This window comes from Oryctolagus cuniculus, chromosome 19, assembly GCF_051225735.1.
Source record: "Oryctolagus cuniculus isolate XC-2025 breed Fujian yellow rabbit chromosome 19, ASM5122573v1, whole genome shotgun sequence".
NCBI classification, from domain to species: Eukaryota; Metazoa; Chordata; class Mammalia; order Lagomorpha; family Leporidae; genus Oryctolagus; species Oryctolagus cuniculus.
In genome coordinates this window covers 9,945,481-9,963,341 of record NC_142885.1, presented here as the reverse complement: position 1 = coordinate 9,963,341, position 17,861 = coordinate 9,945,481, and the positions used below count along the sequence as shown (strand labels likewise).

Genomic DNA, 17,861 nt, shown 5'->3' with positions numbered 1-17,861 from the left:
AAGAGGAAGGGCCCCTCCCAGCCAACCCGAGGGCCCCCAGGAGCCAGACAGGAAGCAGCCTCAGGAAAGACAGCCGGAGTAGACCCAGCTCCAGCCCCTGGGGTCACGGCTGCAGGCGGCGGGGGAGCCCCCGAAACGTGGCGGTGAGAGTGCGAGGGGGGACGTGGAACCCCGCCAGGGCCCCTCGCCCTCCCGACACACCCACCTTCCGTGCACCTCGCTCCCTCGACTTTTCCCTCTCCCCACCTTGGCCCACGCCCCAGCGTCTCTGCGCCGGGGTGCGCGCACAGCGGGTTCCCTGCACTTAATTTTATGCAACGCTGCTGGCACTGCTGTCGCGGGGTCTGTTGGGCGATCCTCCCCCTTCCAAACAGCTTGCACCAGTTTCCCCCAGAACGCAGCCCCCTGCGCCAACTAGGGGCAGTGGGAGCACCTGGGCGCGCGGTCTCGCAAGATTAGAGTGGGCTTTGTGCGTGCAGCGCACACGCACGCGTGCCCGCGCGGCCCTCCGCGTCGCGGAACGTACTTCCCCGCTCCGTGGTGCCTGCGGGACTCGGGCCTTTCCCAGGGGTTCCCGGGGCCCCGGCCCCAACACGCGCCGTCCGGGGCAGGGCGCACGGCTGCCGGGCACGTCTGGGCGGTCCCCCGGCTCCTCGCCAGCCGCCCCTCCCCCCTCGCCAAACTTTCTCCCAACTTCCCGACCTGCTCCGCTCGGCGCCCCGCTCCGCTTCCCTCATGAATTATTCAGCAGCGCGCGCTCCAATCAGCGCGCCCGAGCCCCTCTGGCTGAGCCCGGGCTGGGGGGGGGAGCTGCCCCGCCCCCCCGAGCGCCCCTCCCTCCCGGGCCAGGCGCCGCCCGGCCCAGTCCCGGCCCGGCCCAGCCCCGGCTCGGCCCGCCCGGCTCCGCGCCGCAGTCTCCCTCCCTCCCACTCCGTCGGCGCTCGGGCTCCCACCCTCCCCGTCCGCGCACTCGGCCCAGCTGCGCGAGCGGCGCCACTCCAGGGAGGGGGGGAGACCGCGAGCGGCCGGCCCACCCCCAGCCAGCCGGGGCGGGACCCCGAGGCCCCGGGGGGACCCCGACTCCAGCCACGTCTTGCGCTGCGCCCGCCCGCCCGCCCGGCGCGACCACTGCCAGGACGCCCCCCGGCCGGCCGGGCGCCCGCGCGCGCGCGGCGGAGACGCGGGGCCACACCTGGGCGCCGCCGCCCGGTGCCCGGCGCGCCCGCATGGGCCCGCGCTGAGGGCCCCGACCGAGAGTCCCGCGCGGGAAGTCGGCGTCCGCCCGCCCAGGGAGGGCTCAGAACTGGGGGGGCTAGGGCCCCCCAAACTCGGATCGGATCCAGCTCGGAGTGCGGCGGCGCCATGGAGCTCCGGGCGCTGCTCTGCTGGGCTTCCCTCGCCGCCGCGTTGGAAGGTGAGTTTCCCTAGGGGCGTCCCGCCACTTCTGGGCCCCCCAAAGTTGGGCTTGGGAGTCGAGGGGCCGCGCTCTCCGCATCCCGATCCCGGCACCCCCATTCCCAAACACTTGGGACCAATAGCGCAGGGGCGGGAGGGGGCGGGGAGGAGGCGCCCGGCGGGGAGTGGAGCTTTCTTTTGTTTGGGAGAGAGATGGAGTCGCGCTGCAGCCCGGGACGTGCCCCTGCCGCGGCTCCCCCAGACTTAACTCCCGATGCCAACGGCGCTCGGCAGCCGCCCCTTCCTCCCCACCCCAGGCTCCCAAACTATCCCCAAAGTTTCTGCCTCCCTCCCCTCCTCTCCCGCACCCCGCCGGGGCTCCTTGGGGCTGGAGGGCAGGCGTGCAGAACTTCACGCTGGGCCTTTTCATTAGCGTCCACACCTGGGGCTGCAGCCGGCGCCGGGGCCCCTTCCAAAGCTCCAGGCTGCACCCCACCCCGCTGAATGCCACCAAGACCCCAGTCCTAGGAGCCCCGTGCGGCCCTCCCTCGGGCTGGCCACCACCTCCTGGGCTCTCCAAATTGCTACTTCTTCCTGCACTTGCCCCTTTTCCCCAGCGGGGTCCCCTGGAGGGGGTGGGGGGGCCAAGAGCACTTCCAGACCTCCCCTGGCCCTAATCACCATGAGCTGCCTCCCCTGTCCCCCGCCCCCTCCACTGCCTGGAATCAAAGGGGTCTCTGGGGGGTGGGCCATGGGGGGCTGCCCAAGGGAAGGAATCAAAAGCGGTTGGAAGGCTCCTCTCCTGCAGGGCTGGGGCTGGGAAGCTCTGCTCCGGGCCAGGGATCAAAGGCAGGGTGTGGGGCCGAGCAAGGCGAGGCCTGTGCAGCTCCCAGGAGAGAACAGGGGGCAGAGGCGGCACCGGGATGAACCTGTGGCTGGGAGCAAAGATGCCAAGTTCAGGAAATGCAGTTCTGAAACTGTTATCTGAGTGCATCCCAAGCCCAGTGTAAATGTTACTTTACTGCAGGGGGTGGGAGATAGGATTGTCCCATTTCACAGATCAGGAAACTGAGGCTTGGACATGTTAATGTATCCAAAGTCATGTGACCCCCTCCAAGGAAGGCGAGGGGTGGGAAGCAGAAGAGGAAGGAGAGGTGGTGACAGGAACAAGAAGGGAGGGGGGCCGAGCCAAGAGAGGCAGGTGAACTGACAGTGAGGCCGGAGCCAGCTGGAGTGGGAGAGAAAGTGAGGTAGGGAAGACAGCCCTGAGCAGAGACAGTGTGCAAATCAGAGACAGGAAAACGCTATCCAGGCCGAACAATGGAGGGTGGAGACAGCAGCCTCTTTCCACCCCCTTCCCAGAACCCGGGCATCCTGTCCCCAGCATGCCGGGCTGTCTCCTGACACCCATGGGGGCCCCCGGGCCTCACCTCGGGCTGGCTGGCTTCCCACCCAGCCCCTACCCGGTGGCCACCTGGCCAGCGCCTGGGCCCTGGGAGGAGGTCACCCCACCCACCTTGCCTGCAGCCTTCATGGGGAGGGTGTGTGCCCGGGCCCAGCTGTGCTGCTAAGTCCCCTGGGTGCCGCCTCTCCCTCTCCGTGCCCATCCTCCTGCCCCCCGCCCTCCACTGCCAGGGCCCGTGGGGCTCCTCCTCGGCCCCCGACCCCTCCCTGCCCGCCACTGCTGCCGCAGGGCCAGGTGTGCTCATGCCCCCCCCCCCAGCCGCTCGTGCACACCCCTGCAGCCTCCTCCCCTCTCCCTTCCCGTAACCAAATCCAGATGTGAGGCCTTTGCAGGGGCCGGGCCGGGCTGGGCCGGGAACCCAAGCGTCCCAGCCCCCTGCACTTCCTCCGAAGGTGGCACGCTGCTGGGGGAGGCGGGAATGAGAGGAGGGGGCTCCACCGCTGTGAGGGAGGGAGAGACTGGGCTGTGGCTGCGGGAGGGGGTTGGGGCTGGGAGAGGAGCAGGGTGGGGATGGCCTGAGTTGGACTTTGGGACAGGCATGTGGGGCGTGAGATGGACGTGTGCGTGACAGCAGCCCCCTGGCCGGGGCAGGGCAGGGCTCGGGCAAGACCCGTGTCTGAGCCGCCGACCCATGTTCCCTTGCAGGCTGCTGCTCTCCACTCCTCCCACAGGACACAGCCTCTCTGGGGGTGTCCTGAGGGCCTGCTGGTGCCCGCCAGCTGCCGGGGGTGGAGCTGACACTCAGAGCAGAGGCTTGGGCGGGGTGGGGGCGGTGCAGAGGGCAGGTCCCCCCCTGCTCTGGGAGCCGGGGTGCTGCACCTGTCTCATCCCCCAGCAGCCCTGTCTGCCCGACCCAGACTGACTGTCTCCCTGTCGTCTTAGAAACCCTACTGAACACCAAGATGGAAACTGCCGATCTGAAGTGGGTGACGTTCCCGCAGGTGGAGGGGCAGGTACGAGCTGGACCTGGGAGCTGGGGCTGTGGAGGGAAACCGAGGCAGGAGGGAATACCCCTCACCACCACCACCTGTGCCCGCTGCCCCCCCCAGCCTAGCAGGTGTCCCCGTGGGCCCCTCCCCAGGGACCCCCATGCCCACGCACGCCCTTCCCCTGTGCAGTGGGAGGAGCTGAGCGGCCTGGACGAGGAGCAGCACAGCGTGCGCACCTACGAGGTGTGCGACGTGCAGCGCGCGCCGGGGCTGGCGCACTGGCTACGCACGGGCTGGGTCCCTCGCCGCGGCGCCGTGCACGTGTACGCCACCTTGCGCTTCACCATGCTGGAGTGCCTATCGCTGCCCCGCGCCGGCCGCTCCTGCAAGGAGACCTTCACCGTCTTCTACTACGAGAGCGACGCCGACACGGCCACGGCCCTCACGCCGGCCTGGATGGAGAACCCCTACATCAAGGTGCGCAGGCGTCCCCCCTCCCCCCACCCCTGGGGCTGGGCCATGGCCTCCAGGGAATGGGTCGGGCTTCCTGGGAGCAGGTGCACCCCTGGACAGGCTGCCCGGGAAGCCCTCCCCGTCCTGTGCCAAGGCCAGGCCTTCAAGCTGCTCCCGTGGTCACCTGGGCCCCGCTGTGCTCCGGCCCCGCTGCCTCCCCCCACTCCTTGGCTGCCTCGGCTTTTTGCAGCCCCCGCCCTAGCTGCCCCCTCCCCGACTCTCGCGCCAACCCTGCCTGTGCGCCGCGTCCCCGCGCCATGGCGGATTCTCCCACCCTGGTCTCATCAGACTCCATCACTCCTCTGTGGTTCTCTGAGGTCAGGGCCCAGCGGGGCAGGTGCGCAGGACAGAGGCTGGGATTAGCGGAGGAGGCCAAGGGGAGGGTGAGCCGGGAGGATGGCGCCCTGGGTCCTTGCGGAAGTGTGGACTGCAGCAGAGTCTGTCCCGGCCCCTGCAGGTGGACACGGTGGCCGCAGAGCACCTGACCCGGAAGCGGCCCGGGGCCGAGGCCACTGGGAAGGTGAACATCAAGACGCTGCGTCTGGGCCCGCTCAGCAAGGCCGGCTTCTACCTGGCCTTCCAGGACCAGGGCGCCTGCATGGCCCTGCTGTCCCTGCACCTCTTCTACAAGAAGTGCGCCCAGCTCACTGTGAACCTGACCCGCTTCCCGGAGACCGTGCCCCGGGAGCTCGTGGTGCCCGTGGCGGGCAGCTGCGTGGCCGACGCTGTCCCTGCCCCTGGGCCCACCCCCAGCCTGTACTGCCGGGAGGACGGCCAGTGGGCCGAGCAGCCGGTCACGGGCTGCAGCTGTGGCCCCGGGTATGAGGCCGCCGAGGGAAACACCAAGTGCAGAGGTAAGGGCCGGAGCCTGCCCGTGAGGACGCCTGTGGCGGAGGTTGGGGGTTCTGTCCCCTGCTGTTGGACCAACATACGGGCCTCTCTGGAGCATCCTTGGTGTTCCCAGAGCCCCCGGCAGAGTTCGAAGCCCCCTCTCACTTCCAGACCACCCCCCCCCCCAGCTCCTCTGCTTCTTGCATTCTTCTCAAGGCTGGTCCAGGATGCAGGACGGTCCTTGGGCAGGGGACGCCTTGTCAGGCTCGGGACAGAGGTGTCGTGGGCTCTGCGCTTTTTAATTTATTTTATTGATTTGAAAGGCAGAGTTAGAGGGAGAGACACAGAGAGAGATCTCCATCCACTGCTTCGCGTCTTAAGCTGGATTTTGTAAAATTGTAGGGAACCCTTGAGCTTTGTTGCAGGGGACAGGTGCCTCCCTTGTCACTCATTCTCCACCTGAACTTGACCACTCGTTCCACCCGGGGCGCCAACAGCGCAGGGCCTGAGGCTTGGGCATCGGCCACGTTGCCGTCACCGGCACTGACAACCCACTCCGGGTGTCCCCAGAACCGCAGGGCGTGGTTCTCGCTCACCGTGAATTTGATGTCACAGAAGCTTCTATGTCTTGTTACTAAAGAAACGCACCTGCTCCTCCATCCTGACCTTGTCTGTTCACCTTTTGCTCTCTGCGTCTCAGCTTCCTTTGTAGTCCTGGGTATTTAATGATGCCCATTTACTTATTCAGAAGGTTTTCCTTTAAAATTTTATTTTGTTTATTTGAAAAGAGTTAGGTAGAGCCAGAGAAAGAGAGGTCTTCCATCCATTGTTTCACTCCCCAATTGCCCACAACAGCCGGAGCTGCGCCAATCTGAAGCCAGGAGCTTCTTCCGAGTTTCCCACACAGGTGCAGGAGCCCAAGGACTGGATCCAGCTGGATCAGAAGTGGAGCAGCCGGGACTCCAACCAGCGCCCACATGGGATGCCAGCACTGCCGGCCATGCGCCAGCCGCTTAATTACTTTTTTGAAAGGCAGAGTTACAGGGATAGAGGGAGAGAGCGCGCGAGAGATCTTCCATCTGCTGGTTCACTCCCCAAGTGGCTGCAACGGGTGGGGCTGAGCCAGGCTGAAACCAGAAGCCTGGAGCTCTGTGCAGGTCTCCCAGGTGGGTGGCCAGAGCCCTCTGCTGCTCTCTCAGGCGCATTAGCAGGAGCCGGTTCAGAGGCAGAGAAGCCAGGACTGACTGGCGCCCACATGGAATCCCGGCATTGATGTAACTCACTACGCTGCCGTCCCAACCCTGTGCTGTCCGTTTAAAGTCATTGTTCTGAGCGGGGGCTTCACCAGGCGGCCAAGGTCAGAGTCAGAAAGGGGCTGGGGCCGCTGCTGTGTCGTGGTGAGTTAGCTGCAGCCTGCCGTGCCAGCATCCATCTGGGTGCCGGTTCGAGTCCTGGCTGTTCCACTTCCCAATCCAGCTCCTTGCTAATGCACACGGGGAAGCGGTGGAAGATGGCCCAAGCGCTCGGGCCCCTGCACCTGCATGGGAGACCCAGAAGAAGCTTTGGCTTTGGCCTGGACACTGTGGCCCCTTGGGGAGTGAACCAGCAGATGGAAGATCTCTCTCTGTCTCTGTCTCTCTGTAACTCTGCCTTTCAAATACATAAATCTTAGGAAAAGAAAGGGTAGACGCTGTGCTGGGGAGGGAGGGTCGCCTTCTCCTCCCAGCGGGGAGGATTCTGTGAGATCTTTCGCCTCTTTTCCCCCTTGGCACTTCATGCAGCATTAAAAGCAGCTTTTTTCCCCCTGATACTTAGAACTTTATTGCTACATTAGAAACAAAGCTGTAACCATGCAAGTTCCCGAGGAGGAAGTCATGGAAGGCTCTGGCTCTGTTGCAGAGGTTAAAGCCCCTTTGTCCTGTAGGGGGTGCAAGGACACACAGAGGTCATCAGGGGTGACACAGTGGGTGCCATCCAGAACATACGGACAAACGGGACGTTTAAAAAGGAACCTTAGGGAGGCCGGCGCCGTGGCTCAATAGGCTAATCCTCCACCTTGCGGCGCCGGCACACCGGGTTCTAGTCCCGGTTGGGGCGCCGGATTCTGTCCCGGTTGCCCCTCTTCCAGGCCAACTCTCTGCTGTGGCCAGGGAGTGCAGTGGAGGATGGCCCAGGTGCTTGGGCCCTGCACCCCATGGGAGACCAGGAGAAGCACCTGGCTCCTGGCTCCTGCCATCAGATCAGTGCGGTGCGCCGGCTGCAGCGGCGGCCATTGGAGGGTGAACCAACGGCAAAAGGAAGACCTTTCTCTCTGTCTCTCTCACTGTCCACTCTGCCTGTCAAAAAAAAAAAAAAAAAAGAAAAAAGGAACCTTAGGGAACCAGGGCTACTCTGAGCTCTCTGCAAGGGAGCGTGGGTGGTAAGAAATCAGAACGTGCCTAGAACCTGCAAAGACATAGGTGTACGAAAGAATCCCAAAACCAAGACTCTTTTTTTATTTTTAAAGATTTATTTATTTATTTGAAAGAGTTATACAGAGGAGAGGCAGAGCGAGAGAGAGAGAGAGGTCTTCCATCCGCTGGTTCACTCCCCAGTTGGCTGCAACAGCCGGAACTGTGCCGATCCGAAGCCAGGAGTCAGGAGCTGCTTCTGGGTCTCCCGCACAGGTGCAGGGGCCCAAGGACTTGGGCCACCTTCTACTGCTTTCCCAGGCCGTAGCATAGCAGAGAGTTGGATCAGAAGTGGAGCAGCCAGGACTAGAACCAGCGCCTATATGAGATGCCGATGCTGCAGGCGGCGGCCTGACCCGCTGCGCCACAGCGCCAACCCCCAACCAAGACCCTTGAGCTGTGTTGAAATTCGCCGTTGGAGGAGACCTGCGTTTGTGACGGGAGCGACCCTCCTGCTGGATGGTTTCCTTTGCGGGGGAGCACTGCTCTCCAGTGTCCGGCTTCAGCTTTGATTTGTCAGACTTCTGCTAAGCCTGGCCTGTCGCTCACCTAGCCTAAGGCGAGGCAAGGAGACTGCGTAAAAGCCGTCCGCTGGGCGTTCACTGCTGCTGTCTCTGGACCAGGCTAAGAGCAGCTTTGATGATCCTCTCTCTCTGTCTCTCTGTCTCAGCCTGTGGCCAGGGCACCTTCAAGCCCCTGTCGGGCGAGGGCTCCTGCCAGCCGTGCCCGGCCAACAGCCACTCCAACACCATCGGGTCAGCTGTCTGCCAGTGTCGCATTGGGTACTTCCGGGCGCGCACAGACCCCCAGAGCGCACCCTGCACCAGTAAGTGACCAGCACCGCGGGCCGGGTGGAACAGGCCGTCGCCGCGGGGAGAGGTCCAGGCTGCCCCATCCGCCGCCCCCTCCCCGCCCTGAGGCTCTGGTGGTCTCCGCAGCCCCTCCCTCCGCCCCACGGAGCGTGGTTTCCCGCCTGAACGGCTCCGCCCTGCACCTGGAGTGGAGCGCGCCCCTCGAGTCCGGCGGCCGGGAGGACCTCACCTACGCCGTCCGCTGCCGCGAGTGCCGCCCGGGAGGCTCCTGCACGCCCTGCGGGGGGGACCTGACCTTCGACCCTGGCCCCCGGGACCTGGTGGAGCCCTGGGTGGCGGTCCGCGGGCTGCGTCCTGACTTCACCTATACGTTTGAGGTCTCCGCCTTGAACGGGGTGTCCTCCTTAGCCAGCGGGCCTGTCCCGTTTGAGCTGGTCAATGTCACCACTGACCGCGAAGGTGAGACGGCCGGAGGGGGCGGGGTGGGGCATGGGCATAGGGAGGACCCGGGCTTCCCAGGCAGGGGGCAAGGGGCAGAGCGCGTGAGGAAGACACCAAGGCAGGCTGCCCGGAGAGCCGAGGAGGGAAGTCAGGAGATAGCCGGAGGGCGGGGACAGGTGCGGGGCCCCATGCGTCTGTCTCCCCATCCCGCAGTGCCTCCCGCGGTGTCCGACATCCGGGTCACGCGCTCCTCGCCCAGCAGCCTGAGCCTGGCCTGGGCCGTGCCCCGGGCACCCAGCGGCGCTGTGCTGGACTATGAGGTCAAGTACCACGAGAAGGTGAGGCCACGCTCGGGCCCGGCGGTCTGGGCGGGCCGGGGGCGCCTGGGTGTCGGGGCTGCTGCCCGCGGGCGGTGGGACCTCTGGCCGGCTCCTGGCGGGCTGCTCTGTAGAATAGAGGACTCACCCGGAGCTGCTGCCGGACGTCCTGCAGATACGGACGCGTATCTGGAACCTTCAGAGCACGGTGGAGAGTTCTGTACCTGGGCCGGAACACAGGCGCCAGCGCTGCCCTTTAGAGTTGCTTGCTGGTTATGTATATGAAGTGTAAATGAAACATACGTGAATGTCCTGGTTAGACCTGGATTTCAACCCCAAGACAGCTCATGGTTGTCTATGCAAATATTCCCAAACCACACCGTAGTCCCCGGCGCTCGGGCTGTGCACTGAGTGCCAAACACAGCCGGTGCCTGCACGCTGGAGCTCAAGGCCTCTTCGGCCTCAACAGCACGTGACGCTGGTGATGGACCCGGGGTGTCGGGGGGCAGGGCAAGGAGAGCAGACACTGGGGGCCCTGGCTGACCCCCGACCCCTCCTCCTCCTGGACAGGGTGCCGAGGGCCCCAGCAGCGTGAGGTTCCTGAAGACATCGGAAAACCGGGCGGAGCTGCGGGGGCTGAAGCGGGGAGCCAGCTACCTGGTGCAGGTGCGCGCGCGTTCTGAGGCCGGCTACGGGCCCTTTGGCCAGGAGCACCACAGCCAGACCCAGCTGGACGGTGAGCCTGGGGGGACGCGGTGGGGGTGGGAGGCCTCGCCTCTGTCCCACAAAAAAAGCCACGACCTCACACCTCTCCTCCTCCTCCTCCTCTTACTCCTCCTCCTCCTCCTCCTCCTCTTGGCCAGGAGGCACGGCCCAGCAGGGCAGCGTAGGCGGCTGGGTGTGAAGTCCACCTTGGCTGCTTGCTGGCCTCAGTGACCTTGAACAGCAACTTGAGCCCAGGCCCCCGCCCCCACCCCCTCATCCGGTCAAATGGGGGCGTCTTGAAGCCCCAGTGGGAGGAGCTTTGAGGATGGAGTGGGCAGGCCCCGAAGTGTGCTGCACCGGCTTCTTATTTATTTTATTTGAAAGGCAGAATTATAGAGGCAGAGAGAGAGGTCTTCCATCCACTGCTTCACTCCCCAAATGGCTACAATGGCCAGGAGCTTCTTCCGGGTCTCCCATGCGGGTGCAGGAGCCTAAGGACTTGGGCCATCCTCTACTGCTTTCCCAGGCAATAGCAGAGAGCTGGATGGGAAGTGGAGCAGCCAGGACTCAAACTGGCACCCACATGGGATGCTGGCACTGCAGGCTGCGGCTTTACCCGCTACGCCACAGCGCCGGCCGCACGCACCGCTCCTTCTCTAAGCCTTGCTGCTGTTTCTAAGTATGCAACTGAGATGTAATTCCCACCCATTTAAAGTACACAAATTTTTTAAGATTTATTTATTTATTTGCAAGGCAGAGTTAGAGAAAAAGAGAGAAACAGAGACAGATCTTCCATCTACTGGTTCATTCCCCAAATGGCTGCAACAGCCTGGACTGGGCCAGGCTGAAGGCAGGAGCCAGGAGCTTCATCCAGGTCTCCCACGTGGGTACAGGGGCCCAAGGACTTGGGCCATCCTCCACTGCTTTCCCAGGCCACAGCAGGGAGCTGGATCGGAAGTGGAGCAGCCAGGTCTCGAACCGGCGCCCATATGGGATGCCGGCACTGCAGGCAGAGGCTTAGCCCACTACGCCACAGCGCCGGCCTCCTGGGAGCATTTAGTACACTCACAGAATGATGCAAGCCTCACCATAGTTCATCACGGGTGCTTTTCTGCACCCCCAAAAAGAGACGGCGTATCCCTCGGCCTCCTCCCAGTACCACCAGACCCGGGCAAACCCTCACCTGCTTCTGTCCGTATGGAGTGGGATATTCTGGGGTGTCCTAAACAGAGGCGTGCGCCACGCGGCCTTGCCTGCAGGGGCTTTCATTCAGCCCGAGTGTGCGAGGCCCCCGCGTGTCGGCCATGTGTGAGGTCGTCTCTTCTGATATGGCTGAGCCCTCCCCGCGGCATTGGTACAGCGCGTCGTCCTCATCTTCATTTTCCCACCGGGTGGTTTTCCACCTTGGGCTCTGCATCCTTTTTAATTCTTTGCCTGTGGGACCCCTCATGCAAACGAGACTTAGTGTACGACGGATCTTCAAAATGTTCATGCAGGATTCGTATTTGGGGCCGCGTTGTGCAGCCGGTTACGCCATGGCTCATGACACTGGGATCCCACGTCCGAGCGCTGGTTCTTGGCTGCTCCGCTTCCCATCCAGCTCCCTGCTGGTGCACGAGGGCAGGCCGCACAGATGACCCAGGCTCTCGGGCCGCTGCAGCCGTGTAGGAGACACGGAAGGAGTTCCTGGCTCCTGGCTTCAGCGCGGCGCAGCCCCAGCTGTTGTGGCCATTTGGAGAGTGAACCAGTGGATGGAAGGTCTCGCTCCCTCTCTCTCTGATGCTCTTTCAAATAAATATTTTTAAAAGTCTCGTATTTTTAAAAAAAACTGCAGGGATTTATGTTAGGAAAGATTTATTGGAGAGGCAGAGTTAGAGAAAGATCTTCATCTGCTGGTTCACTCCCCAAATGGCCACGGCGGCTGGAGCAGAGCTGATCCGAAGGCAGGAGCCAGGAGCTTCTTCCAGGTCTCCCATGCAGGTGCAGGGGCCCAAGGACTTGAGCCACCCTCCACTGCCTTGCCACCTGGGAAGCCGAGGTGGGATGCCAGCACCCAACCAGAGGCGTAGCCTGCTACTCCAGAGCGCCGGCCCTGATGAGCTTATCTCTTCTTTCCGTTTTGCCGTGAGCTTTCTGAAGTCCCCTCATATCGCTCACTGGACAAAATCCAAGCTGTTCTGGGAGTGATAAGGTTGGGAACTGGGGCGGCGCCCACAGCCCGTAGGGGAAGAGTTTGCCGTCCACTGTCGGCTCCACACTCTGCCCCGCCCCGCCGTGTCCTCGGGAGCCCTCAGCTCCCGGGGGGCCCGAGTCGCCTGCTGAGCAGCCCCTCCTCCACAGAGACGGACAGCTGGCGGGAGCAGCTCGCCCTGATCACGGGCACGGCGGTCGTGGGCGTGGTGTTGGTGCTGGTGGTCATCATCATCGCCATTCTCTGCCTCAGGTGAGGCCCCGGAGGCCCCCAGAGGCCCTGCGCCTTCTCCCTCCCTGCCCCTCCCTGCCCCGGGCTCCTCTGCGGGGGCGTGGGGACCGGCGCCTGGGTTTACCCCGTGCTGCTTTCCCGTCCCCAGGAAGCAGAGCAGCGGTAGAGATGCGGAATACTCGGACAAACACGGGCAGTATCTCATCGGGCACGGTGGGTCAGGCCGTCCTCGGGGCTGCAGGGGCGGGGGACCGTCCCAGGTGGGGGGGCCGTCCCCGCCCAGCTCACGGGCCCAGCATCATTCCGCAGGTACTAAGGTCTACATTGACCCCTTCACTTACGAAGACCCCAATGAGGCTGTGCGGGAGTTTGCCAAAGAGATCGACGTCTCCTATGTGAAGATCGAAGAGGTGATTGGCGCAGGTAAGAGGAAGGGTCCCGGGCGCAGCGGCGGGGGTGGGGCCGCGCCGGGCGGGAGGTGGCTGAGCCCTGCCCTGCCTGCCGCAGGTGAGTTTGGAGAGGTGTGCAGGGGGCGGCTCAAGGCCCCCGGGAAGAAGGAAAGCTGCGTGGCCATCAAGACCCTGAAAGGCGGCTACACGGAGCGCCAGCGGCGGGAGTTCCTGAGCGAGGCCTCCATCATGGGCCAGTTCGAGCACCCCAACATCATTCGCCTCGAGGGCGTGGTCACCAACAGCGTGCCCGTCATGATCCTCACGGAGTTCATGGAGAACGGCGCCCTGGACTCCTTCTTGCGGGTGAGCTGCCTGCCGTGCTGGCCTGGGCGGCCAGCAGCAGAGGCCAGGCGGGCTCGGGGCCCACAGCCCCTTCCCCGCCCTGCAGTCTGCTGCCCTTGGGTTCCTGTGAGGGAGAGGCCGAGTTCCTGGGAACCCCCTTTTCCCTCGGCCTCCTTGGGAAGCTCCGCTGACCCATCCAGCAGGTGTTTGTCATTCTTCCGTTTTTAAGAAATTGGGTTCTCACGCTTGTCTGAAAGCAGAGAGGTGGAGATCTCTCTGCTGGTTCATCCCTGGGCTAGGTCAGGCCAGAGCCAGGAGCTGCAACTCCCTCCAGGTCTCCCGTGTGGCTAGCAAGGACCCAAGTACTCGAGCCATCCCCTGCTGCCTCCCGGAGTGCATGTTAGCAGGGAGCCGCAGGGGAGGCAGCGCTGGGGTTCAAACCCAGGCCCTCCTGCGTGCGGACGCGAGCGTCAGCCAAGCGCCTGCCCCGTTCTTTCGGCAAATATTTACCGAGTGCCTCCTGTGTGTGTGCTAGCCGCCGTCCTGGCCCTGGGAGGCGAGCCAAGGACGTGGTGCACGGGGTTTCTGCTCTGAAAGTTAACGAGTAGACAAAGCAGCTCAGACAGGCAGACGGCAAACAGAATCGTGGAAGTGACGGGTCGGCGTGGGAAGGGCCTGTTGATCTCTGTCTTAATGGGTTTTACTGAGTTCTGGTCTTTTTTTAACTTTACTGGGTGTATTTCTTGAAAACATTCTCCTACATAGAACAGCACTGCATGTAACGGGATACCTAGGTCAGGGCTAGGCTTAACAGCTGATGATTTTTTTTTAAAGATTTATTTATTTGGAAGTTGGAGTCACAGATAAAGAGCGAGAGACAGAGAAAGATTCTCTCTGCTGATTCATTCTCCAAACGGCTGCAATGGCCAGGGCTGGGCCAGGCCGAAGCCAGGCACTTCATCCGGGACTCCCATGCAGGTGCAGGGGCCAAGCACTCGGGCTACTATTCACTGCTTTGCCCAGGTGAATTAGCAGGGAGCCGGGTCGGAAGTGGCACAGCCGGGACTGCACTGCAGGTGGCAGCTTAACCCGCTGGGCCACACCCCCCGCCCCTCAGCCCCTGGGAAATGTATTTTTAAGCCTCTCTAAATCCCAAGCACCTCCTAGTCTGGACCCTCGTCCCCTTGTTCTTAGAAACGTCATGGGGTCGTTTCGTTTCTGTTACTCCTCACCAGAGCGGCTCTAATGTCTTGATGAGTTTGCAATTAAACGTCTGGGGCTGTACTACATTTGGGGGGTGCTGCTTCACGTGGTTCCCATCAGGAGTCACCAGCTCTCTCCGGCCCGGTCCCTCCCTGGTGGTCCCAGGAGTCTGTGTTGTGACGCTGGTACCTCCTGAAGGGGGACAGTGGTCGCTGGGAGATCAAGGGACACCTGGGTGGATGAGCAAGGGCCGGAGGTGAGAAGAGGGGAGAGCCGAGTGGGCAGAACTCGGCACACTAAGACACAGGAGGCCCATGTGGCTGAACCTTGGCCACAGAGCAGAGGGGCGATGGTGGGTTGTGACGGGGGGTGCTGGGGCAAGCTTTTGGAGGGATGGGGTGAAAGAGGGAGATGACTGAAGTCCCTTTGGCTGGGTGCTGGGGGCGCGTGTCACCGCTGTCATCCGGGGGTGTGGAGAAGTGGATCTGGGACAGGTGTGGGAGGCTGGACTAGCTGGCAGGTGAGAGGGAGGGTCCGGGAGAGAGCGAGGTCTCCACGGAACGTGTCCAGTGCTGTTCCCACGCGTCTGTACGCTCCCAAGGCCCAGGGAAGGCGCAGGTGTGGAGGACAGATTTGGAATGTGCTCTGTAGACTCGGTGTCTCTGGCCCTGTGGGGCTGCTGAGGGTCCCCTGCACCCTAGCTGAACCCGGAATATGGGGTCAGTTGACTGCGTGGGACAGATTGGTTTGTTTACCTGGTCAAGGTTGGGTTGGCGCTGTGGTCACTGGTCACCCCCGAATTCCTCACCGCTCACCAGTCCTGGAGGGCTGGGTGAGAGTACTGTTGGCAGTCATACACAAGTACACTGATCTAACACATCAAAGCATCAGCTGGACATTTCCTGAGTGTAAAAATGTCGCGTGGTACAAAAACCTTTAAATCTTCATATAGTGGAGGCCAAACGCATAGTAAGAGGTGCGAGTCCGTGGGTGAGACAGGAGGGCTCACCTGGGAGTAGGGAGAGGACTCCGCATGTGACAGGGCGAACCGGTGGTGGGCTGCCCTAACCACACCCCTTTCTCTGTGCGCCCTGCAGCTCAACGACGGGCAGTTCACGGTCATCCAGCTGGTGGGCATGTTACGGGGCATCGCCTCGGGCATGCGGTACCTCGCAGAGATGAGCTACGTGCACCGAGACCTGGCCGCGCGCAACATCCTGGTCAACAGCAACCTAGTGTGCAAGGTCTCCGACTTCGGCCTCTCCCGCTTCCTGGAAGAGAACTCCTCCGATCCCACCTACACGAGCTCGCTGGTGAGGCTGGGGCGCCGGGGGCTGAGCTAGGTTCTTGGGGCGGAGGAGGGTGGGGTCCCGGGGGCCTGGTTCGGGGCAGCATGGCGGGTCCCCCGAGTCCCTCGGCCCACCTGTACCTCCCCCTTCGGCAGGGAGGGAAGATCCCCATCCGATGGACAGCCCCTGAGGCCATTGCTTTCCGGAAGTTCACATCGGCCAGCGACGCCTGGAGCTATGGGATTGTGATGTGGGAGGTGATGTCCTTCGGGGAGCGGCCCTACTGGGACATGAGCAATCAGGATGTAAGTGTGTCCCAGGCCCTACCGGGTTTCCCTGGGGTGGGGGTTCCCAGCAAGTCACCAGTGTTGGGTTCTTGGGATGGGGGGTGGCAGAGTTGATATTTGAGTCAAAATGTCTGACACAGTCCAAGAGCCGCTGGGGTATCTGGCCGTAGCCAGCCTCAGCCCTGGCCAGGGGGGACTGTGGCTCCCAACCCGGCAGTCAGTCGGGGCTCCCTGTGACTTTGCCCCGGCACCTCTTCCCTTCATTCCAGGTGATCAATGCCATTGAACAGGACTACCGGCTGCCCCCGCCCCCAGACTGTCCCACCTCCCTGCACCAGCTCATGCTGGACTGTTGGCAGAAGGACCGGAACGCCCGGCCTCGCTTCCCCCAGGTGGTCAGCGCCTTGGACAAGATGATCCGGAACCCTGCCAGCCTCAAAATCGTGGCCAGGGAGAATGGCGGGTGAGGACCCCAGAGCGAGGGCCCTCCTTGCTGCGCTCAGCTACCACTGAGAGCCCAAACCCCCACTCACCCAGGGGTCCCATCCCTTTGGGGGTGGGTGGGGGCATCCCCAGGCTCACTGTTCTTCCCCACCCTTGCCCGCAGTGCCTCCCACCCACTCCTGGACCAACGGCAGCCTCACTACTCAGCCTTTGGCTCGGTGGGCGAGTGGCTTCGAGCCATCAAGATGGGAAGATACGAGGAGAGCTTCGCAGCTGCTGGGTTTGGCTCCTTCGAGCTCGTCAGCCAGATCTCCACAGAGTAAGTGGTGGCGGGAGGGCAGGGCGAGGCCTCACTTCCCACAAGAACGCTGCTCTACACCACGGCCAGGGGAGCCCTCAGAGCAGTCGCGGCTGCCGGCCCGCGGTGCCCAGCTTGGCCCCTGGTGCCTTCCAGCCTCTCCATCTGTATCTCTGTGCCTCGATCTACATTCCACAGCCGGCTCTCACATTAACAACGCCTGGACTCTGCTTCTGTCTTCCCACCCATAAAAGGAGAAGACGGGCCTGGGTTTGGGAGATGCCTTCCAGCTTTAATGTTAAATGGTTTTACGAGTCCACTGCCTCCCAAATACTGTTTTCCTCCAGGCTTGGCTGAGCTGTTTCTCACTGGGTTTGAAGAAACGGTAGAAGGAATAGAAACCTGGGACAGAGGGGCCCCGACCAGTCTGCCCCAGGGGGGGGAGGCTCCACTCGCACCTGCTCTCTTGTGGCAGGTGCCCCGCCCTTCTACGGCTCCTTCCCCGGCAAAGGGATCTCTGCGGTCCCCTTCTTATCCCCACCTCCTCTCTGGCTGCGCAGGGCTGCCACAGGGCTCCTAAACCCTCAGGAAACTGCTTCCCCACTGTTGACATCAGCTGCACGCTCCTGATTGGCTGGTGCTGCTGAGGCCCGGGAGTGCTCTGCAGCCAGCCAGGGGAGCGCCCCCCGTGTGGCTCACCGGGCCCTCTTCCTTCACAGAGACCTACTCCGGATTGGAGTCACCTTGGCGGGACACCAGAAGAAAATCCTGGCCAGTGTCCAGCACATGAAGTCCCAGGCCAAGCCCGGAGCCCCAGGCGCGTCAGGAGGACCAGCGCCGCAGTTCTGACCTGCAGGAGCCCCCACCCCGGGGACACGGCCTCCCGTTCTTCCTGGGGCAGAGCCGGGAGGGGGACTTGGCAGAGGTCTCCACCCTGGGCCCCGCTGGATTGCACTTTGAACCCATGGGAGTGGGGAGTTGGCAGTTTAGAGACAGGATGTGGGGGTCTTGCCTGCCTGTGGGAGTGGAGAAATCATTCCCCGCCACCCTGGGCGGAGACCCCCAGACCCAGGGTGTGACCTGAGGGACAGGAAGTTCCGCCCCAGGTGCTGCCCTCACCTTGCAGACCAAAGAGCGGGGGCGACTGGCCTGCCCACCGGGCGTGGACGCAGGAGGGGCGTCGGCCCAGTGATGAAGTCATTGGGCTCTGAGGCCCCTGCTTGCTGCTGTCGTCCCCACCTCAATCATTCTCCCTTGTAAATGCCCCTCCCCCATCGGCTGCCTTCATATTGAAGGTTTGGAGTCTTACGTGTTGTTCTCAGTCTT

The 17,861-nt window shown here is 63.1% G+C and overlaps 1 protein-coding gene across 1 annotated transcript; it reads left to right on the top strand.

Annotated features, from left to right (window-relative positions):
- The first annotated feature begins 867 nt into the window (after positions 1-867).
- Positions 868-17,843, top strand: EPHB4 (EPH receptor B4). The gene is made up of 17 exons (XM_002711919.6): positions 868-1,414; positions 3,743-3,813; positions 3,979-4,266; positions 4,760-5,156; positions 8,254-8,409; positions 8,522-8,854; positions 9,050-9,174; positions 9,724-9,889; positions 12,199-12,301; positions 12,429-12,493; positions 12,590-12,703; positions 12,788-13,035; positions 15,315-15,530; positions 15,662-15,811; positions 16,063-16,256; positions 16,401-16,556; positions 17,255-17,843. Exons 1-17 carry the CDS (start codon positions 1,363-1,365, stop codon positions 17,382-17,384), a joined length of 2,964 nt encoding a protein of 987 aa, XP_002711965.1. The 5' UTR covers positions 868-1,362; the 3' UTR covers positions 17,385-17,843.
- The last annotated feature ends 18 nt before the right edge of the window (positions 17,844-17,861 follow it).

Bases quoted from the DNA above. Each gene is read 5' to 3' on its own strand.
- EPHB4 (XM_002711919.6), top strand. From the start codon at position 1,363: ATGGAGCTCCGGGCGCTGCTCTGCTGGGCTTCCCTCGCCGCCGCGTTG. The intron at 3,814-3,978 runs GTACGAGCTGGA...TCCCCTGTGCAG, and splicing joins TCCCGCAGGTGGAGGGGCAG to TGGGAGGAGCTGAGCGGCCT. The intron at 4,267-4,759 runs GTGCGCAGGCGT...CGGCCCCTGCAG, and splicing joins TGGAGAACCCCTACATCAAG to GTGGACACGGTGGCCGCAGA.